The sequence below is a fragment of the Apodemus sylvaticus genome, chromosome 13, assembly GCF_947179515.1.
Source record: "Apodemus sylvaticus chromosome 13, mApoSyl1.1, whole genome shotgun sequence".
NCBI classification, from domain to species: Eukaryota; Metazoa; Chordata; class Mammalia; order Rodentia; family Muridae; genus Apodemus; species Apodemus sylvaticus.
This window is the reverse complement of record NC_067484.1, coordinates 17,824,745-17,850,046: the sequence shown is the minus strand read 5'-3', so window position 1 is coordinate 17,850,046 and position 25,302 is coordinate 17,824,745. Positions and strand designations below refer to the sequence as shown.

At 46.0% G+C, this 25,302-nt stretch overlaps 1 protein-coding gene across 1 annotated transcript in view; it reads right to left on the bottom strand.

Annotated features, from left to right (window-relative positions):
• The window catches only part of Setbp1 (SET binding protein 1), a 350,541-nt gene extending 326,007 nt beyond the window's left edge, over nucleotides 1-24,534 (bottom strand). The window contains exons 1-2 of the mRNA XM_052155405.1: nucleotides 23,351-24,534; nucleotides 1,075-1,730 (exon numbers count right to left, since the gene is read on the bottom strand). Coding sequence (XP_052011365.1) covers nucleotides 1,075-1,566 — 492 coding nt within the window. The 5' untranslated portion in view covers nucleotides 1,567-1,730; nucleotides 23,351-24,534. The remainder of the gene's footprint in view (nucleotides 1-1,074; nucleotides 1,731-23,350) is intronic.
• Nucleotides 24,535-25,302: the final 768 nt, after the last annotated feature.

Here is a 25,302-nt window from a genome sequence, read left to right as displayed (position 1 = left end):
GAGAACACCTGACAGGACAATCATCACCGTTCTGTGGTAAAGAAGCAACATCACTTCTGCTCAGCTTTTTGAATGAGCGCCATGATGCTGACAAGCCTACCAGTGACAGGAACATTCCAGAACACTATCATACCAAAGTTCTTATGCCAATCTCGTACGCATACACATACACCAGTGAAAGGCAGACCTGATTAAAACCTATCACCAGAACTGACAAACTTTGTCAAAGTCTCTTTCAGAGCCATGCCATGGCCACCTAGTTCCTGAAGGCGAAAGATTTCTACCCTGGGCCTGTCTTCTGCTATCACAAGCTGAGTACCACACCCATTCCCAGAAGGAAGCTCACTATAATTCCACACACAGGCAAAATGATTCAATAAAATATGGACCCATCCATTCCCAGGGAACTGATACTGACAAGCACCTCTATCTGCATGCCTGTGTTTGACATCTAGTGAGAAAATGGACCAGACTCATTCAACCAGAGTCTTAAAGGTTCACCATGTCTCAGATCATAGCTCAGTCAGCTGTACCACAGACCCTCCCCTTCCCTCGTACCCTCCTCCAATAAATAGGCTGTTTGATGAGTGTGCTTTCGGGACCACCGTCTCTTGCTCACAGGGAAGACTATCACAAAGGGACCAGAGCTTTCTCAGAGCATTCACCTCAGAAAGACCTATAACACTAACAAATGAAACCAAAGGTTTGTTTTGACACTCCTTGACTGCTCTGATTGAACAACTAGGAAAACAGATGTAAATGTTAAAACAAAAGCAAAGCAAAATGTACCTTAAGCTTTTGTGCTAACCTGGCCTATGGGCTGTTTCCTAAAGAGCAGAGGTGCTCTCTCCCAAATCGTAATTCCCCAATAGTTTATGTGTCCTAGGTGAGTATAAAATATAATGATGAACTCAACATTATATCAGAGACTTGACTATAGGCTCTATATATTATACCAAAGAGGCTGGTGATTCAAAAGTAAATATGTTGAAAAATAAATTGATTTTTAAGAGTTGGTGAGACAGAATAGCAAAACCAGAAACAAAACCAAACCTGCAAGGCACGGTTTCCTACCTTCTTTTTGGAGTGGTTTCTTTCTTCTTCCTTTGTAGCTTTGTTATTTTTCCCAGTACGGGATGCCTTCTGGTCCCCAGTTCGGGACGCCTTCTGGTCCCCAGTAGACTGCTTTATGGTGATCTTGATCTCAGGTGGACAGATATAGTTCTCCAGGTTTTTGGGGGGTTTCTTAGCCCGCTTTGTGGTCTGAATCTTCAGCTTTAAGCTCCCCTCGGTGAAGTTGGCCTCCTTGATGGAGAACTCCTGCTCCTCCAAGCCATCTCCGGCCACCCATTTCTCACTGTCTGCATTAGAATTGCAATCCACATCTCGGCCTGAGCCCAATTCATCCTCCTCCTCTGGTTCCATGCGTTCTCCACCCACAGAGATGCCTTTCAAGGGCTCTCCTGAACAGCCAGGGGCAGCTGGGGACCTGGATGAGGAGCCCTGAAGGAATTCTGACTCACTCCCTCTTTGCCGGGAGCTGCTTAACAATTCCCTGGACTCCATGATAATCCTACAGTCTTGAGAGTTCTCAGGATGGGAAAGGGATGAAGGGGAACAGAAAAGATCAAAGGCGAAGACACCCAAAATTCCAAGAACAAAGTAGACCAGCTGTTGGGTTCAATGTCCCAAGAACGGAGATGTGGTGAAGTCCTCAGAAGGGATCAGATCTGCAATTGAGAAGCAGAGAGGTAATTGGCTATGGTAGGAAAGAACCAGACCCCAAGATATCCAATGTCAGCTTCCCACATGCCTACAATGTCAGAAAATCAATTCGAATTGCACAGAACCAAACTGAATTCACCAGGACACATGGGAACAAAAATGGGCTCAGGCCATCAAGATGGGTTACTATTGCTTTTTATGGCTTCAGGTCCAATAATAAAGACAAGAGAGATGTGTCCTCAGCCGTCACAGCTGGAGGTTTCTTACGTTGAAGCCACAGCAGACTCCGTGACTCTAACCACAATGATAGGGCATTCTGAATGCTGACACAGGCCTGGGGGACTGTATCTAGGAGATTTGTTTCATCACCTCTCTCTTCCATCTGAGGAAGAGTTTGCAAAATGAGAAGAGCCACAACCCCCTCCCCTTTCTATAGGAGGGACACCATTGAGCCCACTCCTGGCTATTCGTTATCGTGTGTCATTACATGAACCACACATTATTTACAGTACACGCAAACTTTTCTAGTTTTTGGTATTGCTGCTTTGTCCTATTTGCTTTGGAGGTTCTGCCTTTTGTTCTGTGAGACAGGGTCTCATTTTGTAGCCCAGAATGGTCTGGAACTCACTGGGTAGCTCACGATAAACTCTAATTTGTGGCAATACTCCTGACTCAGCTTGCCAAATGCTGAGCATATCCACGTGAGCTAACCCACATGGCAAGCTATCTTTTAAATTTAGCTGTGATAATTGATAATAAAACCAAAATATTTCAGTAGGAAATCACAAATAACACTAGGATTAAAGCAAATCAGACTTTAACATGTTTTTTTTTTTAATCAACAGAAACATGAAGTATTTAATCATTTCTAATTACTTATATAAAATAGCCATTTATACAGTTTTTTGACCTCCTTACTTGTTTGTTAGATGAAGGGTCATTATGTCCACATAAAAGAGCAGATTAAAGAAAGAGAGGGAAGCAACATTTCACAAGCCATCAAAAGTGTTGGGCATCCGCACTAGCATCCTCCCTCCAAGACGAGAAGAGAAAAATCGGGTTTTCTCCAGACGATCACAGGATGAGCTGACTAACCCTTTTACTCACCCCATCCCTTCATTCCCTACTTCAGATTCTCGATTGCAAAAGCCAAAGGCAAGGCCAGATGTCCATCTGTAAGAGGAAGCCTACTGTCCCAGAGCTATAGAAACTGTAATATCTTCCTAACTTAAGAGCGAGGTTTCATTACTTCTGAGCTTTCCTTCTTACTCTATTAAACCCTCTCTCTCCTTATCGCCAGCAGGGAACATTCTACCCATTGTCTGTTTCTACCTACAAGCTCAACGGCTTAAAGAACTGGTCAGCAAATGTGCCTACCAAGTGTGCCCCATGAGGCTTAAAAGGACACACTGAGAACGAACTGGAAACTGACAGCTGAGTTTGTGTCATCTGGCTCTAAAACCAGCAATATTCTCAGTCCTGCAAGAGAGCCAGAGGAGGAAGCTGCTAAGGTAAGAACCCTTCATCGCAGTGAAGCCAGAAACACACTCAGATCCTAGAAATGGCTCAGCTCTGCACACAGGCACGCTTAGAAGAGGTTTGACTCTGAGAAAAAATCAGTAGTACGTTTTTCTTCTGAGAGTGATGAGTCTGTCCTAGTAAAATCACAAGCACCTTTGCTGTGGCTTCCAAGAAAAACACTAAAGAGAGACTTGTGACTCAGGTGATCAACAAGACTGTGTCTCTTCCTGTGTTGAAGAATTTATTTGGACCACATGACACTTTAAAAAAAGAATCTGAAGTCTTTATCTCTAGTATACCCATGTTCCTATAGTCTTCAAACCTTTATATCCTAAAGAGTCACATTTAAGTCAACTGTGGTGGTATATACCTGTGACCCCAACATTTGGGAAAACATGACAGGAAGATCACAAGTTCAAAGCCAGTCTGGCTTATACAGTGAGTTCCAGGACAGCCAGGAGTATATAGAAAGACCCTATCTCAAAACAAACAAATACGCAAACAAAGGTCTTATCAAGTCAACATCCATTGGTTCTGCTCTTACCAGGGGCACAAACTCCAGTATCACCCTAGCATATTAATATTCCTTAGGACAACGCCTTCTTGATTTCAGGGAGAGTCCAATAGGCAGTAAGCTTCTCTCCATATACACTCCATCTCCAAACACATTGGAAGCAATTTTTCCCCTTAAGGACAACAGCACCCTAGGTTTAGCCCCTTAGGCAGGAATCACCAACATTATGATTTTATTTCTCAGTTACTACCCACATAATTACCCTCAAGCACAAGTACCAATGCAGGATTGTAAAATGAGGCATAGACCTCCTCAGGAGCGCTCAGCAATCCACCCGGACTTCAAACCGGAGCAGGCAGATACTGTACAGAGATGAAAGAAGAGGAAGCACCAGCTACAGGTGAGCAGACAGGCTCTGAAGTGGGTACATAATTACTAGGAAGAAAGCATCTCCCATTTGAAAATGGTTTGCTTGAGATTTTCGTATATTTAACTGCATGAGTCAGTAACTATCTGGATATGATAATAAGAGATCCATAAAAATAAAGGTTCAATTCAGCAATTGTTTCTCAATTTCTCTAAAGAAATGTGCACCCTTGATTAGAGGTTTGAAAAGCATCTCTGAAGAAAGCTGCAGTGTCAGCCTAGGAACTCTCCGAGAGGAGCACAGGCTCTTTCTGGGAACCTCGGGCGGCAATTAAAAAAGAAGGGCCCTGGTGTGGGTGGGCGTAGTGTGATGGGTCATTTGTTAGCTTCCTACATGCAAATATGGAGACTTGAGTTTGATATCATTGGTCTCCATCACCAGCTTGCTCCTGGGAATCCTAACTATACCTCTGAGGCTGAAAGGACAAGCAAGCCGGCTTGTACTGGAGTGGGTTCTGTAGACCTTAATTCAGATTCTCTTGCTTCTGGGACAGCCGGGTTAACAAATGATGCATGCAAGTTAGCACACACACACACACACACACACACACACACACACACACACACACACACACACACCACACACACACACACACACACCACACACACACACGCACACACACACACACACACACACACACACACACACACACACCACACACAGGACTGTCTACATGCAAACATGACACACTTAACCACATCGTGAATAACAAAAAGGAGAACAAAAAGAAGGGGGAGGAGGAGGAGGAAGAGGAGGAGGAGGAAGAAGAGGAAAGGAGAAAGTCCATAGAGAGGGCAGACAGTGCAGAGTGCAGGCCAAGGCCCCAGGACCAGGTAGGGGGATGCTAAGGAAAGAGCAAACTCATGTTGGGTAAGGGTGGCACCCAGGAGACTGGAAAGGAGGACAGCAAATAAAAGGTTACAAATGGATCGTGAAGTCCTTACGTGTCAGACTAGTGAATTTGGATTTCATCTTTCAAGTAATGGGAAGTTACCAGAGTGAATGTAAGCTATCAAAGCTTGGTTTTAGGGCAGTGCAACCCTCATATCATGCCGGAATTAGGAAACCTGATAGTAAACAGATAGCTGCCCCTTATGACATCTGATTTGCTTTCTTGAGGACCAGTTAGACTTTGGGGTGTGGTTGGAGTCTCTCATAACCAGCACTATAGACAAAATAAGGTCATTACACATAGCCCCAAGCTTTCCAAGAATCCATTCATACCTGACACCCTGGTCTCCTACTGAGTCTCATCTGTAAACAACTGTCTACTCAGCCCAAACCGGTCTCCACAGAGCTCTCTCTCTCTGCACTGACATTTTCATAGAGTTAGTTCTTACGTTTGCAGTCACAGATCCATGCAATCTTCAGCACAAGACTGGTCCTCTCAAAATGTTTAGGCCATGAATGAAAAAAAAATAACAAGCCAAACAGACCCTGAGCTGTACAAGCTGACTCCCACAACTGTAGTTTATTCCCCAGAGTGTACATCTCCACCATAACAACTTTACAAACTCTGGGTAACAGTGCGTACATACTACCTGGCCAGAGTTACATTTTGCCCAGCAGTGTAGATTGCCCCGAAAAGTCAGTCTTTTATTGTCTTCTGGTTGTTTTGAGCAAATAAATCTTGTTTTTCTAGTTCAGCAGCAATTCATTCACCGGCTGAAGGCAAGTGCAGCTGAACAGCGCTCAAGTTCTCCTCACTTCCACCCTGACTTGGAGTTCTAGAAGTTCCTTCTGGATGAAAATCTGTTCATCTCTGACGGCTATTCAAAGTCCTTCTCCAACATTAGCTCCACCCACCCCAGTCAAGCCCCACCCACCCAGGAAGTGCCAGTCAACTTTCCTGCCTATCCTGGGGATGATGAGCCATACCCCGTGCCCACATCAACCCAAATACCTTAAAAACCTAAACTAAAAGAGCTTTCAAAAGCACAGAGCAAAGAAACCTAACCTGTCTGCTGACTTCCCCAGCCCACAAAGCTGGTGTTCTTCGGTCGGTTGGTCGGTCGTCCCAGCAAATACCTGTCAGCCTACACACACACACTGAGTTTTGTGGTGGGTCTGGAAATGACTGCCAGGCCTCTTGTGAAAAGCCCCTGCCAACGCACACATGTGAGTACAGCCACACTCAGAGATGGGGGAGCCCAGGCACCTTGACCTGTTCCCATTCCTGGCTCAGAGAGAGGCCAGCACAGTGCGCACAATGGACACTCTGTGCTTGCTTCCCCGCCTCCAGTACAACACAAGCTGACTCTTCTGGGGCTGGCCGCAAAAAGGGCTGTCCAGGCAGGGATGAAAGGTTGCTTAGGAAGTAAGTCTTGAGCAGGTCCGAAGAAGCAGTAGAGAAAAAAAATAAAAGAGCAGAGTCTTAGAACGCACAATGAGACCAGAGTGTGGCCATGAGGACTCTACTGTTGGGAGGCAGTGAGAGGACAACCACTTTAAGGGCCAGATTCCACTCAACAAGGAGGGAGCACTCCCTGCTACACGGCTTTACTGTGCACAGCCATAGGCCTATGGGGACACTTCAAATTGAACAGTTTGAACCCACAGCAGTATTTCTGCAGTGCTCAGGGAAAAACCCACATGATCACCCTGTGCTTATACTCAGGGGAGTCCTAAATAGTATCTCTCCCTCCCTTCCAAAGCTGAAAGATACAGAGATGTTTCCTGTCTGAAGAATATGTTCCACCTGCTGCCTGGGAAACTCTTGCTCATTCTGAACCTGTAGGAAAATAATGTCCATTCTGAAGCCGCACAAACTGAGCCCGGGTTCCAATGGGCAGTCAGGCACTTTGACTTTCCTCAAGCTCCCGGGTACTGTGTGGGCTGGGGTTTGAGAGTCAGTTCCTCAGCCCTTCTTTCTGTTCCATATACTTTGCTTACAGGTGCCTTGACCACAGGATGCTCTTAATCTGCATTTGCGAGTATCTTCTCCCTGTAAACCTTCTTAGTCTCTTAATAATAGGCATCCATTACATTTGAACCATTCGCCATCCCGGTGCCCAGCACAACATCAAACACGGAACAGGCATTCAAGAAATGCATCGGACTGACTAGATACATGAAAGACCGAGCCTGGCTTCTTAGCTTCACCCACCTCCCCTGCTCAGTTGGCTCCCAGATCCCCGTCTATATAGCCATTGCCACCAGGACTAACGCTTCCCAAATTTACAATATGGCAGAAACAGACAAAGCACTTAGCATATTCAGCAGGAGTCAACAGATAGGATTAATGGGTTTCATTCTGCCTCTGAGGAACCCTCATGAGACCCTTGTCAACCATTTTGGCTCGGCAACAATGTGGCAAGATGCAGTCTTTCTCATCTCCCTCACTGGGACATAGTTTACATGGACTTGTGAATAGTTAAACTCTATGCTTCTTATGTTAAAAATAAACTTTTCCAAAACACACATGCCTCACAGGCTTTTAAAGGCAAACAGTAGGAAATGCAGACAGGTCCTCAGTTCTAGTTCCTTCCTGCCTCCACCCTCAGATCTCCACAGACTTCAGTGCAAAGTTCCACAGTATCAAGGAGGCCTTCCATGTTTGCAGGTAGAAAACACTAGCCTGACTATATAATTCTCAGGTCATAACTTTTTTTTTCAAAACTCTTCAGAATATCTGCTAGCACTTGAAACAATAGAAAATGGAAGTTGGTGAAGTGTTACCTTTGTCTTTTTCTGGGTAGAAAACACATTTATGGTTTGTTTGATTGGGTGTGTGGTTTGGTTTAATAAAATGTGGTTCTAGCCGGAGGGCGGTGGCGCACGCTTTAATCCCACTACTTGGGAGGCAGAGGAGGGTGGATTTCTGAGTTCAAGGCCAGCCTGGTCTACAGAGTGAGTTCCAGGGCCACACAGAGAAACCCTGTCTTGAAAAACCAAATAGATAGGTAGATAGATAGATAGATAGATAGATAGATAGATAGATAGATAGATAGATAGATAGATAGATAGATAAAATGTTAAGGTGATTATTATTAAAAAATAATGTGGTTCTATCTCTCCCATAGCCATATAGATCATCTCCAGCTCACAAATATTATTCACAATTATTTTTTCAGTTATTTCTTTCTATTTAATGATCTCAGCTTCCAGGTTCTTATGTTTAGTTTAGGATTGTTCGTTTCATTCTATTCCCTATTATCTATCTATTAATTGCTATTCTCTCCTCTTCTATCCTATCCCCCCCCTCTCTCTCCTTTCCTTCCTTCCTTCCTTTCTTCCTTCTTTCCTGTGTATTATATTTTTTCACCTATGCTCACCTCCTGCAGATGGAGAAAGCTTTCTTGTCATATTCAAACAAGACAGTGTCTGACTTTGGAAATAGGAGTAGCTAACTATTCATTCTGCTTTGTATCTACTAAAGGTACCCATGGAAGTGACAGCAGATTCTCAAGCAACAATGCACACACCTGGAATCCTCCTCCAGCTTCTCCAAAGGAAAGGCAAAATGAGAACAAATGTCTGTTCTCTGATTTGTTCAAGTCTGGACTCTGTTTCTGTGCTTCTGTGGGACATAGCATGTTCCTCCTGGCACTTCCTACATCACTGAGGCCTGGGTCACTCTTAAGTTTTACCTCAACTTCCCCACTAGACACTAAGAGCTTTGAAGGTAATGCTGGGGCCTGTTTCAAGTACCATGCTATCCCCTGTGACAGCCACAGGCCCTAACACATGGAGAGAGGCCCTAAGTTCTCTATGCAGTGAATATTGAAGGAACGGCAGTGGCAAAGCACAGCTAACAAGTGACACTTTGACTTGGAGTGCCTGTAGCTCTGAGCGATGTTTCTTGAAACCTTTCCTGCTGCCAAAATTCCTGGAATAAATGGCCCATAAACACTGTAAATGGATCCAGTGACCCAACACATACCTGGCTCTCAATCAGCAGGAATGAGGAGAGCCCCACAGCACAGTTTGCTGATGCTGCATGTGTGTCTGCAGTTCACAGCAAAGGACACAGCTCCAGCCTAGCAGCTTCTTCTCCTGCTCTACATGCCTGCGAGCTACATGCCTCCAAGTCACAGTTTACCTCCTCCAACAAGCAGTGTTTGCGTTCCTCACACATCTTCCAGCAAGAGCTCCTGAACTCCTCTGACATGCATTACTGCTCGAAAAAAGGCCCTTAGTTCCACTAACTTGAGGGCCTTCCTCATTTCTACAGATTTAGCTCTAAGTTATCTCAAGAACTGGGTCAAGTATGGCCTCCATCTAGGAGACTAGCTGAATTCACTTTTAACTTTTTTCACTGAATACACTTGCATACATACATACACACAGAGAGAGACAGAGATAGAGAAACAGAGACAGAGGTGGAGACAGAAAGAGACACAGACAGACAGACAGAAACACACACTGACAGACAGACGGATGGACAGACACAAAGAGAGACAGAGACAGATAGGAGGGGTCTTCTTAATCACTTGGGTATTTTACTATCAAAGCACTTGACAAACTCCTTCAATATTTCAATATTTTCTACTTTGTCTACAGGATTGGGGTCTCTATAATTCAAGAACAGTGTTTTGAATGGGTCGCTACACATTTCAGAGTACAGTGAACATAAGGAAAAATTGTCCAATAGAGGTGTTCCAAAGCCACACTTCTCCTTGAAAAGAAGAGTGGACGAAGCAGGGGTGTCAGAGGTTCAGGCCACGTAGCCTCTTTCCCATTAGTAACTGTATTCAGTGAGGCATTTTTAAGCCATTCAAGTCTCATTTGAAAAGTGGGTAATAATCCTACCTCAGGGGCTTCTAGAAGAAGTAATTGAAGATTAAATATTAAATGAGATCATAATTACCTGGGATCACCTTAGTAAATGCTCACATTTTTTTTGTTAAACTTGACTTGATCCCCTGGAATGTGTCAGCCAAGTTATAAATTGGCTAGGTGTTGCCTTCTTTTCTCAGATCCCAAGGAAAACCCTGTGGCCCAGGGGTTAGGACCCAGCCTTCTCCACACTCAGACATCATGGAAAGCACACCCAGCTAGCTGAGATTAAGTGTGCTAACTCGGGCGTTCTCATGTTCTTTCCTGACGGCTTGTTTCATAGAGGAAATATCACTGGATTTAATCAGAAAGTTCCACTATCTTCAGTTAATAAATAAGGTGAGGCCATGAAGTATGCCCCTTACCCACTTCCAGCCTGGCATTGCTAGGTACTGAACACTGTCTGCTTAGAAAACAGAAGATCTTCAAAGGTGGAACTGGTGTTTTCCATTGCTTTATTGGTTCCTGTTATTTCTCCCTCTCTGACTAAGTGGGACGAGATGAACACAAACTTAAGCAGAGGACCTCGATTCTTGTGCACAGGAACTCAATGGCAGGAGACAAACCTGGATCATGGGCTTAAGTCTAGGCACACTATTAGCAATTCTGGTTTTAGTTACCTTCTCACAATGGCACAAGAGCATAAGTCTTGGGGATTGGTTTTTGGGACCCATCCTCAAGTTCGCATGCTCAGTTTCAGCTATAGCATCTTACATGCTGCTACTATTCCTCCATGGGGTTAGGGAAAGATCACTATCACAGAACAAAGGAGTGGCTGGGTCCTTAAAGTGATTATCAGTTTAATCCATATGCCATAATCCTGTCCTTAATGTAAACTTTATATACACATAAAAACAAGGACCCAGGAAGGTTAGTAATCTTCTCAAACATTTCCTATGCCAAATCAACAGTTGAGTTCAGATACATACTAGTGCAGTGAAGAATAAAATTTTGATCAACAGACTGCATATCTACTGGTAGTCTCAGATAGCTACTATGTAGCTGAAAATGTATCACCTAGCAAAAAATGTATCACCTAACCAAAAAATGTATCACCCAGCAGCAAAATTGTATCACCTAGCAATTTTAGTATTATTAGTAGTATTAGTAGCACAATCATTGTTATTATTTTGTAGTTTTGAGACAGGGTTTCTCTGTGCAGCCCTGGCTCATGTGGAACTCACAGAGATCAGGCTTCTGCTTCTGCCTCCTGTGCCCTGAGATTAAAGGTGTGTGCCACCACCTGCCCAGCTTCATAGTAATATTATAGTAGATGATATTACTCATACTTTTAATGTGACCCAGCCTAAACACACCTCCTTCAGTGCCTGTCACACAATATTACAGCACAAAACCTTATGTATTTTACATAAAACACAGCTGTAACCATGAAGGTCTATACCACTGGTTCATGTCTCTTTCTAGTCTATACCCTAATTGACTGTATTCTTTCTAACTATAGAAAGTTTGCTATGAAGCTGTATGTCATACCAGTCTGCTCGCAGCTGTCTCAGCCTTCTCACGGCTCTACCTCCTGAAGGCATCCAGAGGCCTCCTTCTGTGACTACCTTTTGCCACCTAGGATTATACAAATCCATACCCTGTTCTTTGCACAACCACCAAAGCACCTAATAATGCAGTTCTCAGAACCAATGTGTCCCTATAGTTTATTGATGCATAGCTTATACATATAATATATATATACTTATATATGTGCACACACACACACATGTGATTACTCTCTTATATTATGATCCATTTAAAATACAAGGACTAGCCAGCTTTTTATCAAATGCCCATACTTGCTTCTACTTAAAGGACTCCTACACCTGACTTCCCACCTTCCATCATATCTTCAGTATCAGATTTCTTGTCTGCTCATCCCATTCACGACACAGATTTTTAGAGAGAAAAAAAAAATAACGCATACACAATGGTGTCAAAATAGATGAATCATGGGAGACCTGTTAGAAGTCATTATAATCACAGTGTCTCCTAGGCAAGAAGGGCACGGGGACCCACGGTACAAAGCTGCTCCTTATAAACTTGAGTATGCTGTCTTACACATCTATCAATTGTAATCCAGACATATGGCCACTTCACACATATGAAAACTAAATTTTAGGGATTGCTGAAATCACACACATAGTCCCTTATGGGCCCAAATGTTCTTTAACTTATAATCTCACCAAATTCCAAAGAGTCAGCATTAATAATCACTTGCCCTACAGTCATCTGCCCGTCACATGTAAAATGGGAATATAAAGAGCATTTTTTTTTCTTTTGTAAGAATGATGGGAGCCAACCGAATGAGAGAACACAGAGGCTGAGTTCCTTAATCTTTCTAGAGAGGCCCTCTGATACTGAAGAGAATGTGGGCCTAGGACAAATCTTTCATCCCTTCAACCGTCTGATTCCGCAATTCCTTTGTGCATTGCCATTTGAACAAAAGTGTAGTTTGACACAACTTATACTTCTGCAGTAAAGAAAATGCTAGGCTTACCATAGAGCTGAACAGATATTCCTGCCATCTCCGTTCTTTTGCAGCCGTTCTCTGAGTATCCTGAACTGCCATTTCAACATTGCACTGTTCCTGAAACTAGTGTGTCCTTCTCCAACTATGTATTAAACAGCTAAAGAGAACATTCAGTGTCACATGGAGTAGGGTATTTTGTGCCAGAGAAGGGCCAATCCTCAATCCAAATGTTAATGTGTTGTTGTTTGTTCTAAAGGGACTTTTTTTGAATATCAGACTGCAATGGCTGGTGATATGTAGAACTTAACAGAGGGCAGCAAGGACAGAGGTCAAAGGCCTTCCCTGTGCTGCACTCATGGACATCTCTGAATTGCACACCAAATTTCCATTCAAGCCTGCACTCCTAGGGAAACTGATCTTGGCTCCTCAGCCCAGCTGCAAGCATCTAGAGCCTTGGGCCTGCCTATCCCTTCTGCCTTGGCACCTCCTCTTGTAGAGCACTGTGTTGAGCTAATCTTTCTCTCCCTTGTCCATTCCCAAATGAGTGATCCTCTTAGACTCTGCATGGACCTAAACGAGACCATCCCTTTGTTCTGGGTGACACTCAAGGCACACACACACTTTGAAGCTTTCTGAGCTCTACCTTGGTAGTGGTCCTTGGACTCTTCCTGCACACACTTTAATCCTCACTCAAACAGCTTTCTTCAGCACATGATTAGTATGTATTTCCTCGAGTTCATTCTAAATCCATATGTCACCTCAGCTCGGTCGTGTCACTTCATCAAAGGTTCTCTGCCTCTCAGGAAGTCCTCTAACAAACACATCCCTCTTGAAGCCTTCCCTGACTATGCCTTAGCATGGATCACCCAAGTAGCAAACTACTTCAGAAAATGTTTCTTAGTCCAATAATGAGATAACTTCCACTTTAGCTAAATATGTCTCCCAAATACACCATCCTTTCACCAAGGATGAAGTACCATCTTACAGGAGACCTTTCCCATGCAAGGGAGAAAGCCCCATACAAGCTATAATGCTAAGACTTTAAAAAATATCTGTGGCCAAAAGCATCTTAATAGAGCTCTTAAAGACAATGTACAGAGCAGAGAGAAGGCCCGTGGTATTTCATGTCACAGCATCCTTTCTGGCCACCTGTGTTTTGCTTTTCTAAAAAAACAAAGGTCTTCTTGCTTAAACAACTACAGGTCATGGGCATAGCCAAGAACAACTGCATAGAATTTGTCACTCAAGCTTTCTTATTCTGTTCCAAGGATATGATCCCTGTCTCAGCTATGGTTTCCATTGCTGTGAAAAGACAGCATGACCACGGCAAGTCTTCTATAGGATAACATCTAACTGGGGGCTGGCTTACAGGTTCAGAGGCTCAGCCCATTATCATCAAGGCAGGAAGCATGGCAGCATCCAGGCAGGCATGGAGTTGGAGAAGGAGCTGAGAGCTCTACATCTTGTTCAGAAGTGACCAGGAGAAGACTGTCTTCCTAGCAGCTAGGAACAAAGTCTCAAAGCCCGCCCCCACAGTGATACACTTCCTCAAACAAGGCCACACCTCCCAGTACTGCCACTCCCTTGACCAAGCATAGTCAAACTATCACAATGCCCTACAAGCTCCAACAAGTACTCCCAAGCTACTGTGTTGGATTCATCAAGTTCAACTAAAACCAGCTCTGTATCTCTCCAAGTCCCAAGGCACTCCAAGCATTCCCTTTCCACTGACAAACTGAATCACTAGCACATACTGATGATATAATAATAATAATAATAATAATAATAATAATAATACTTTTTACACAATTTAATCTCTATTTTTTCCTTCCAGGTTCACTCTAAAGTATTTAGAAGGTCCTGGAGTTAGAAACCATAGCATATCAATACCTTCCATTCACTTTCCTTTCTAAGCATTTAACTGGTTTGCTACCAGATAGTCCAGAAAAACTCATGAGCCTTTCTCAGGGAAAGATTCATTTCCCTGATCCCACCCAAATCCAACCATGCAGAAAAATGTGGCTTTGGATTCCTTCTGACCCCACAGCACCTACAAAGCAACCCAGGAACCATTTAAAACACAAACAAACAAACAAACAAAAAACCCCACAAACTTCCAGTGGTAGAGCAGACAAGTCCTGTGGGGATGGAGTGACAACCCAGAAATAGACACGCTGCCCTAGCTTTCAAGCTCCTAAGGAGATGCATCGCGAAATGATACCCAGACCAAAGTTGCGTAAATGAGGCACCTTCATCAGAGAGCCCAGATGCCTACAGGGCACAGAAGGCAGAAGCCAAGCCCTCTACAGAGGATGACTTTGAACTTTTCAGAGTTGACTTTGTACCATCTTCTGTGTGTCAAATGAGTTATTTCACCAGGGAAGCCAAGGCATCAAAAACAGCGCAGAAGCCAATTTAACCCTTTGTTTCCCTCCATGTTACTTTTTGTGGTGTTGCTTCATACTTCCCTTCCCTTCCCCACACTTACCTCGCCCCGCTCCCCCCCTTTCCTGCAAGCTTGTTCTTCTGCTCTAATTGGGGAGATTCTGATTTAATTTACCCCAGGGCACCAACTTCCCCTTCTCTAACTCTTTCTACCACATCCAACTCCAAGCTAAGTGCCTTAGTCCTCGAGGGGATTGCTTTGGACAGTCATCGCGGTGTCATTAACTGAGTTTGAGGAGCACTACACTTTAAAGGAAAAGTTTTTTTAGATCTCTTAGACACATCTAGCTCTAGAGTCCCAGGATTTCAGATGGGACTGCCTGAATCGGGCTTAACCCTTTCCCTGTCCCATCGTAAAGCTGAGAAGGCGGTGAGCCTCGATCCTCACCCATGCTAACCGGTGGCCAGCACAGCCTGAAGTCTACCTGCCAAACACTCAAAATTCCCTTCTATGTGGCTTTCTGCTTCTCCTTCTTCCCTGTGTAGTCAGGCTTGCTAGGTCACCAATGAGCAGAGACGCAGGAGAGCTGAAGAGGATGGAATGGTTACGTGGTGAAAGGGTTGTGGAAAACAGTCGTCGCAAGGCTGAAATTTTCAGCGGACAACCAAGAGCTGTGAGGAGTAGAGCGGTGAAGACAGTCTAGTGGTCACTTAATAAGCATTTGATTACTGGATGGATGAGTAGCGCTACTGCCTGGAAAGACACCCATGTGGTAAAATACCACTCATTACCTCTTGGGCGTTGAGGGAGAAGCTAAGATTGGGTGATTTCCAACAGCCAAAACTATAAAAAGCTGTTAACATAACTCGTCATTCCTCACTCCAAGAGGTCCTCCTATGTTGCTTCACTTTGCAACCATTCGGTATACTTTAAAAACATTCACTCCCAACAGTCTACCTCTGCAGAAAGTGTGGGATGGATTCACACAGCAGAAGTCAATCCTACTGCCCCACCTGGGGATCCATCCCAAAAACAGTTACCAAACCCAGACACTATTGTGGATGCCAACAAGTGCTTGCTGACAGGAGCCTGATATAGCTGTCTCCTGAGAGGCTCTGCCAGTGCCTGACAAATACAGAAGTGGAGGCTCACAGCCAACCAATGGATTGAGCACAGGATCCCCAACGGAGGACCTAGAGAAAGGACCCAAGGAGCTGAAGGGGTTTGCAGATGCATACGAGGAACAATATGAACCAAGCAGTACCCCCAGAGCTCCCAGGCGCTAAACCACCAACCAAAGAGTACACATGACAGGACTCATGGCTCAAGGCCACATATATAGCAGAGGAAGGCCTTGTTGGACATCAAAGGGAGGAGAGACCCTTGGTCCTGAGAAGGCTCAATGCCCCAATGTAGGGGAATGCCAGGACAGGGAAGCAGGAGTGGGTAGGTTGGTGAGCAGGGGGAGGGGGGATGGGATAGGGGGTTTTTGGAGGGGAAACAAGGAAAGGGGATAACATTTGAAATGTAAATAAAGAAAAGATCTAGTAAAAAACACAGGAAAGGAGAGGAGCAGGAGGAGAAGGAAGAGGAGGAGGAGGAGGAGGAAGAAGAAGAAGAAAAGGAGGAGGAAGTCAATCCTAAACAGATACAGAGCTTTAAGGGGCAAGCTTGCACCTTTCCTGGATAGGTCTACAGTTTGGGGAAACCACGGCAAGAAGCATCAAAGCAGCATGATTGGATGCCAAGCCCATGCCACAGACCTGAAGTCCTCTCTGGCAACTGGCAAGAATCAGCCAGAGCTGCCTGGGAATAAGCAGTGTGTCCTCACTGAGGCACCATGGTGGTGCCAGCTGTTCTAACAGGTAGGTGCTCTGGTTAAACAGGACCAGTCAGGCCACCTTCCCGAATGGATCTGGCAATGGAGCAAGTGCAGGTGTTAAGGGGGCAGGGCAGAGTGCTCAGAGGTATCACGGGAGACCAGTCTGAAGTGGGTAGAAGCCCTGTGTGCTGCTACAAGTGGGGAAACACTATATACTGAACACTAAGGAAAATCTTGCTAAGCCAGGAGAAGGAGCACCAGGTGTGATGAGGGAGGAGGAGAAGAGGAGCGTAGAAGACTCCAGGAGCCAAGAGAATGAGAAGAACATTCCAGACTCTAGAAAAGTTTCCTGGATCTGCTAGGAAAGAGACTCTCTGCTCTCAGCCCTTTCCTTCAGAGAGATTAGAAGTTCTGTCTTAGGTGGCGCTTCCCAAGCCCATGGGACCCTGATGGAAACCATCTCTTTACCCTCTGTCTCTTCACTGCAGACCGGCATCCTTTCCTTTTTCTGCTCCTACCTAATTCTTTTCTGAAAGAAAATGTCCTGAGCGCTAATACTGCCTTGGGTCCAACTGGACTGGCCACCACATGAGACTCTGAGTCATACACAGCTTGGCTCAATATACATCTAATCATGCAGCACATTCATGGTGGAGTTGAGCTCACCTGGCCCATCAGTTGATATGTATGTGCTGCTAGTTTGTTGAACTACTAGACACAAGAGCTTTGTGGGTGTTCCTTATAAAGTGGGTCGTGGCAACGATAATCCCAAAATCAGTTTCCAAGAGGCAGCACAGAAAAATCTCAAGAGCTAAAGGACAGAAAGAGTCTGGTGAAATCACCTAGAGTAACTTAACTCTTATAACCTCTAGGACATACAGACCGAGACATCTTTATCCCCACTTCCTTGGCTAAGCTACTGAGACCCAAAGAGGCTACATAAGTTATGGAGTCATTTAGCCAGGAAGTAATGAGAACTGGTCCAGAACAGATCTTGCAACATTAGTTCTGATGGTGATCACATTAACACAGCTCCAGGTCAACCACTAACTTGGATCATTTCAGGCAACCTAAGGTAACTTTTACCTTATCTTCTGAGCAGGGATAAACATTTCCTTGGTTTCCTGCACAAGAAGATTTGAGGGGGTGGATATAATATGAAGATATTTTTGAAATGAACAAAGTCCTATGCATATGAAAAGGAACGTTTTTGGTGGAAAAAGTCAAGTTAGGTCAAGATGATTTTCTGAACAAAGGTCACAACTTACCCTCTCTCTTGCTTCACTATTTGGAAAGGATGAGCTCTTGCCCACTTGAGAGTCTACTCAGCAACTCTGTTTGTGTCTTGGATGCGGCTCTGTATCATAACCTACTATAGTCCACCATAGCTCTAGGAAGGGAGCATCTGCTTTCTCCTAAGGCAACCTCCTCAGGGGTCATATATCAGATGTCCTGCATACCAGGCTATTACATTACAATTAAAACCACTAACAAAGTTACAGCTATGAAATAGCAATGAAAGGGTCAAAGCATTAGGAAGAACCACTGTAAGAGAACCTGTGGGCTCCAGAACTGAGAACATTCTTCCCTTGACACTAACATCACTTGCACCGAATAGCGAGTCAGCAGTTGCTTTTCTCTAAACCAAGGACTATTAAAAATACTTCCTTGGCCTTAGACCACACCCTTCAATGGGGTAAAATCTTCAAACAGGAAAGCTGCCCTGCCTGTACCTATGAAATACATCACTGAAAAGTTGGACAAATCATGACATTTATTTCCTCCTCACTTGATGTGTCTCAAAGAACATAAAAACCTATTAGGAGACTAGATGAAAATGGAAATGGAAACTTGGAAGGATAATGCAGGTAAGAATCAATTCCATGGCTTCATTTGCTTTCTTTTTAGTATTTATCAAGGATTAGGCCAGCCTTCACCTTCACCAAGAGCGCCCAGAACACCACAAAGGGTGGCACAGACCTTTAATCCAAAAATTTGGGAAGCAGAAGCAAATGGGTGTCTATGAGTTCAAGACCAGCCTGGTCAACATAATGAGTTCCAGGACAGCTATGATTTCACAGGGATATCCCTGTGTATTGTGGTGGTGGTGGTGATGATGATGATGATGATGATGATGGTGGTGGTGATAATTATAAAGATAATAATAATAAAAAAGAAAAAAAGATAATAATAATAATACAAAAGGAAGAAAAGTATTCACACAATAAGAGCTCTGTCCCCAACACACACATACACACACACACACACACGCAGAGAGAGAGGGGGAGAGAGAGAGAGAGAGAGAGAGAGAGAGAGAGAGAGAGAGAGAGAGAATGCAACTTATATGGTGCTAGCACCTCCTACTCAATTCTGATACAACCATTTAGGGAAAATTTGGGTGTTGACGTCCATGTCCATCACAAGTCCACAAGCTTGGCCTCTAACATAGCATTACTGTGGATTAGAAAGCTTAAGGGGTGGGAAGTAGCCTGAGATCTTTAGCTCACTGCAGGGCATAGACTCAGGTTTTCTGGAATTCCAACCCCTTCTTTTTGTCATTTTTGTCCCACCACGTTTTTGTTGTGGATTGGCTTTTGCCAAGATGAACCTCAACACCAACAAAGCCTCAACTGTCACTTTGTAAAATTGTAACAAAAGAAACAAAAAGTGTTTCTCCTTGTAAATGATTCCACATTTTTATCATAGCTGATCTAACTTCATGACACATTAGAAGACAAGAATAGAATTAAATGCTGTCCCCCCCCCCCCTCCCTCACAGGAACCTGGCTAATGGACAAAGTGACTTTCAGTGAGGACTTTCCAAGGATGTCTTCTTTGATACAATGCTGTGAGCATTCCAGATGTTTCCTTGCCTATGCTTGTAGGATTCTTTCATACCACCATTCTCTGAACAAACCCTATCACATCCAATATTAAGAGTTGTGATTCCTTATACAAAGTTAATGTGTTAATGATAATGTACCTGTTCTTCTGTCAAGAGTAAAACTGAAGCAACTTGAAATGCCATCAGAAAAAAAAAATTATTTATTTCTCATCCCTGAGCGTCACAGAAAACAGAATTTCATTGGCTGGGTCTGTCTTCAATAGCTTTCTGGTTTTAATTAAAGCTTCAAGTCTCCAAGGAAGAAACTGGCATTCTGGGAGGCTAAGGAAAGCCCAGCCAAGTTCCAGTGTCTCCACAGGACCCCAGAAAGGACGTTCTACACACATGAGTGCATCTGCTGTTCTCTTCACATGTGATACAGAAGCTTCATGACAGAGATTGTAGTATGCCTGAAAATAAGGACCACTTTGCATGAACACTCCTTTCCTAGATGCACAGTTTGCTTCACAGAAGTATTGATCTGGCCCCTCATGGTATTTAAACTTAAGATAACTGCAGAAAAGGAATGGAAAATCCAGAGGAGAGCACTCACGTATTTATTTCTTCTTTAACAATATTGCTTCTCCTACCTCTCCCCACTGGCCATTTTTAACTAAAGTCTATAATAACCCAAAGCTCTGCTTTCCCCCCCCCCCTCCTTCACAAGGATCAGGTACTTTTCAAAGTAGCCCCCTGTGAGGAAAGGCAGTTTGGGACCAGATGCCCTCCTGGCAGCAGGGGCTGTTAGCTTCCCTGGGGGGGGGGGATACCTCCAGGCTTCCCAAGGGACTCCTAGAACTGAGCCCCAGGCAAGGCCTTCCCTCTGTAGCATTCTGATGTTAAGATGAAAAAGATCAGATTACAGCCTTGTGCTTGCCAGGCTCCTCCTAAGCTGTAAGGCAGTTATTTCCTTCCAAGCGCCAAGTGACCCCTTCCTAAGCAACGCCACTGCCTGAGATGCCCCTTTACAAGCCCTTCCCCTCCTCCACTTTGTTTATTCCAGTGACACATCTATTTTCCTGCTCAGAGAGACAAGTCCCTTTCCCTCAGTCTCCTGACTGCCCGTGATCCCCACCTCCTTCCCCAGCTCAGCTCAGATTACTAACATAGCAGCAGCTTGCACAGCCGCACTCCAACTGCAGCTCAACTTCCTCAAACTGACTTTCCTCTCTCTCTCTCTCTCTCTCTCTCTCTCTCTCTCTCTCTCTCTCTCTCTCTCTCTCCTTTCTCTCCTTCCTCTTTCTTTCTTTCTTTCTTTCTTTCTTTCTTTCTTTCTTTCTTTCTTTCTTTCTTTCTTTCACAGAAGAAAAGAATTGTGTGGCAAGCAACATTCTCAGTATTTTCTGGGACCACACTTGCCCTTTTCCTCCTTTCTGATTAGCCTGGAACACTCCTCCTCCTCCTCCTCCTCCTCCTCCTCCTCCTCCTCCTCCTCCACCTCCACCTCCTTCTTTCTCCTTCTTCTTTATAACATCCCTTTGCTAGTAACCAGCAATGAGATGAAACAACAGGCTGGAAACACTGTGCTTTCAATGTGACTCTGAAATCTGAAAATCCCACTCAGAGCAAAGAGATCAGCCTCCTTCCAGGAGTTTAAGGACAGTGGAAGAAAGTCCCAAAAGTCAAGAGAAGAGGGAGGCAGGATGGTAAACTGGCTACATCTTAAAGGCTGTGAACTCTCTCCTCCCTGGCCAGCTGGCACTGCCTTCTCTTGCCATCCAGGCTGCATTGGACTGGGAAGAGGACAGGAAACTCTTGCCTGTGTGCCCAGGTCTGCGGATGTGGCCCCAGAGCACTCTTCCACTCCAGGTCCCTCTTCACGCACAGCACAAGCAAACAGCGCTTTCAAAACTCGTTGAACACGAATGAAACACATGGTGTTTATTTACAGGCCCTGTAAGAGGGATGAACTCAAACTACCAAAGAGTTTTGGTGACAATTCCTTTAGGAAATCACTTTTAGAGCAAATCTTCAGCAGGATGGGATGGAGGGGGGGGGGCAGGATTTAAAACAGGAGGAAGATAGAAAGAAGATGAAAGAAAAAGGAAAGGGAGGCAGTTGTGTTTTTTTTTTTTTTAAGAAAATAAAAGCAGTATTTCCATGAAGACCATGGACTCTGAACCAAACTTCAACAGGAAAGGTGTGGATGTTTGTGGGCAGGAAGATGAGGGACAGGGAAAGGAATGTAGATTCTTATAGAGTCTTTAGAACTACTCCCTTTTAGTGGAGAATTTCTGAAAGAATAAGGACACCACACACACACCATACACAGCACACACACACACACACATACATACACACACACACACACACACACAGCCCTGTTAGTGTCAGAAGTCAACCATGAGATTATCAGGAGAGTTTATTTGAAACGGAAACAAATCGGAAATCCTTCCCTCAACAGTCCTTTCAGACAGATATACATGCTGAGAATCCCACAAAGACACATAAAGAATAAGCACAGCATCGGGGGTGGGGTGGGGGGTGGGGACGGGGGGGGGGCGGAGGGGGCAGGGGAGTAACCACTAGTCGCTCACTCCCAGCAGCTCTAGCCTCCTCCAAGTGAACAACTTTCCTGATCTTCAAGAAAATACTCTACTTGAGTGCAATTTCAGAACTGTACTAGCTGGTACGGATCTGGGAGGGGGGCGACAGGAGAGTGTGCGGAGTAGAAGATAGCATTTCGACAGTAACTTATAATTTTTTTAGGAGCAGCATGCTCTACTGATCGGAAATTGCAATTACCCAACAATGCTTCCATCACAGACAACAAACGCAGCGTTCCTGTTATCACCGGCTTGCTACACATCTGCCCACTCCAATTTACCTGACTTGGATTCTCAGGAACTTCTCAGACAGTATTTTGGTCAAAGAGATAATGGTTCGAAAGACAAAAACAATAAATCCATACTGAAAGGCTTCCTTTCCGGAGTGACTTCCCACTGGAAACCACCGAAAGGGAAGCCTGCCGTTAATTCCCAAGCCCTCTGCTCCTGTACAAACGCACACAATGCGTGCTTTCAAAGGGGCATTCTCTGCATTTAAGGGAATTCCTGCCTTTTCACAACCCAGCCCAGAGAGCACAAGAAAGAGACTCAAATCCACTGATTAAGGTTTTCTTTTTTGTTTTTTGTTTTTTGTAAGAGAAAAACTAACACACAGTCAGAACGCAAGCATCCACCAACCTTCATTGGCTGGACCACTTCTCTCCTGTTCTTCTATTAATGACACGTTAGATTCTGATACATTTAACACCCCCTCCCTATTCCAACTAGGTTACAATGTAGCTCTCTAGCTCCACTTAACCTGCAAGTTACAAAGAGAGGGGAAAAAAATATCCTGCCGCTTCCCCACCCCTTTCCCTACCCCCTCCCTTTCCCCAGTCCACTTCACCAAAGCCAAACCCGCCAGCCCAGGCAGCCGGCAGCAGGACCAAGGGAGGGTGCAGAAGGAGGGGGTGGGGAGGGGAATCAGATTAGCCGAAACTCAATAAGCTCCCAGCCCTCCAAGCCCCACGCTACCACCATCACAGCCACCAACGGGCTACTCCAGTTAAGTCAGCACCACTGCCGACCCACCAGCCGGTGGAATCGCGCCCATCCCCGCGCAGCTTCGCGGGGACCTGCATCCCGCCCCCTTGGCCCGGTCCCCCCACCACCCCCTCTCCAACCCAGTGCAAAGTCAAAGCCCCGGCAAGGCGACGTGAACTTTTGCATGCATGGCACACGCCGCCCCCGGGCCCGGGCGCGCTGGGCCCGCGGCACGGCGGGAGGCTAGACGCCCCGGCTCCCGCGCCAAGGTCGCCGCGCTCGCTCACCCATGTCCCGGCGGCTCTGGCTCTGCTGGCCCGGGCGCTCGCTCAGATTCCGTCTCCGGTCGCTCGTCCGAGCCCCCAAAGGTGCTGCTGCGGCAACTCCATAGCGACGAGCATCTGTCAAACGGCGACGCGCGGGGCGGGCCGCCCTCGCTCGGGGGGCGCCGGGGCCCCCGGGCGCGCAGGCGGCGGCGAGCGCCCCGGCCAGCCCCGCGCTTCCCGCCCGCCGCGGCCGCCTCCGCCGCGCCACCGATTTACGGAGAGAGATATCAAGGGGGAAAATGGCGTCTCCGGAGCCCGAGGAGTCCTGGAGTAATCACATTCACACACACGCCCGCACGCACACACACTCGCACACACTCGCACACAGGCGCGCGGCGAGCCCGGCTAATTTTAGCAGGAACCAAATATAATATACATATATGTACATATACATAAATATGCATATGTACATATATATTATTTAGATTTCCCCATCTCTCCGTTCAATGTTATTTTTTTCCCTTTTCTCCAAAGGATGGATTGGAGGGTTACAAAATGTTGCCCGGCTGGGCTCGCAGGAGGCGGCGCGCCGAGGGCTGGGGCGCTTTTGCTGAGCTGTGCAGTTCGGTCCCCGGCGTCCGCCGGCCCTGCCGCCGCTGGTCCGCCCGCGGTCGCTACTGCCGCCGCCTCCGCCGCCGCCGTCGCTCTATGGCCGCGCCCGCCCTGCGCCCCCTCCGCGTCCCCTCGCCTCCCGCCCGCGTCCCCGGCGAGCGCTGGAGTGGGGTCGGGCCCGTGTGCCTGCCTCCCGCGCCCTCTCCCGAGTCCCGGAGTCCTACTGAAAGGAAGGGGGAGGGCGTGCGCGGGGGAGGGGGAGGATTGAAGCGGCCGCGCGGCAGAGCCGACGGGGACTGCCACCCTGCGATCTCCCTCGGAGGGGGTGCGGGAGCCCACACTGCTCGCCCCGCGAGCCCGGGCCGCTCCCCAGCCAGAACCCAGGGAGGCGCAGCCGGCGAGCGGCCAACGACCTCTCTCTCCCGCGACCGCCCCCCTGGGTGAATTTCGGTCAATTGGAGGCAGCGGGGCTCTTGCCAGAGGGGAAAAGAGAACAGTTCGGGGACGCGGATCGGGACCCCACGCCGCCCCCGAGCCCCTCCCGCTCCCCAGTGCCCTCGCGGCCCAGTAGCTCCAGCGAGTCGGAGTCTGCCGCGGAGACTGTGCGGCCGCGGGGACCGCCGCGGGCTGGGCGCCGGTTCCCGGGCTCAACACTGCCACTATCTGACACAACAGGAGCAGTGTTGGGGGGAGCTAGCTGCGTGCAGAGACGCGAGATATGATAGGCTCTCCTAAATGGGTCCCTTTTTTTTTTAAAATCTGGTAATTACATTTCACTTCCAGAGATTTATATTTTTTGTTAAGCTACTTGTTTGCATTCAGATGTTCATGAGCATTCCTCTTTATTCAGTAGAACCGGACCCTTGATGAAGGCAAGAACCAGACTGGATGATAAATGCACATTAGCATACAGTTCCCTTTACAGAGTGGCAGAAATGAACATGATGAAAGCAACGTCTTCCTTTCTGACAAAAATACGGTGCTGTTTCAAATCTCTCTGAGAATTTGTATTTGGGTTGCAAGGGTCTTTCCAGAACAACTGAGCAATGAAATTCCTCAGGTTTATATGGATGCCATAGGTGAGTGAGATGAATGCGATGATCCCTGGGGCATCTACAAAGGGTATGTTTTAAATCTCCAGTAAAATTGGAGTTTTGAGAGGGTTCCTGGCTCTGACGTTTTCTAAGAGTTTGGAGTCATTTGGACTGGAGAAGGGAATGACCCAGAGCTGACCAAGAGGGCTTCCCCTCAGCAACGCTATCAGCCACTACCATCCCCAGTTAGTTGCTGCTATGGATTCTGCCATAGAACCGCTCTTGGACTGATTTCCAAGGTGAATCAAAGAAGATTGGAGAAGATGT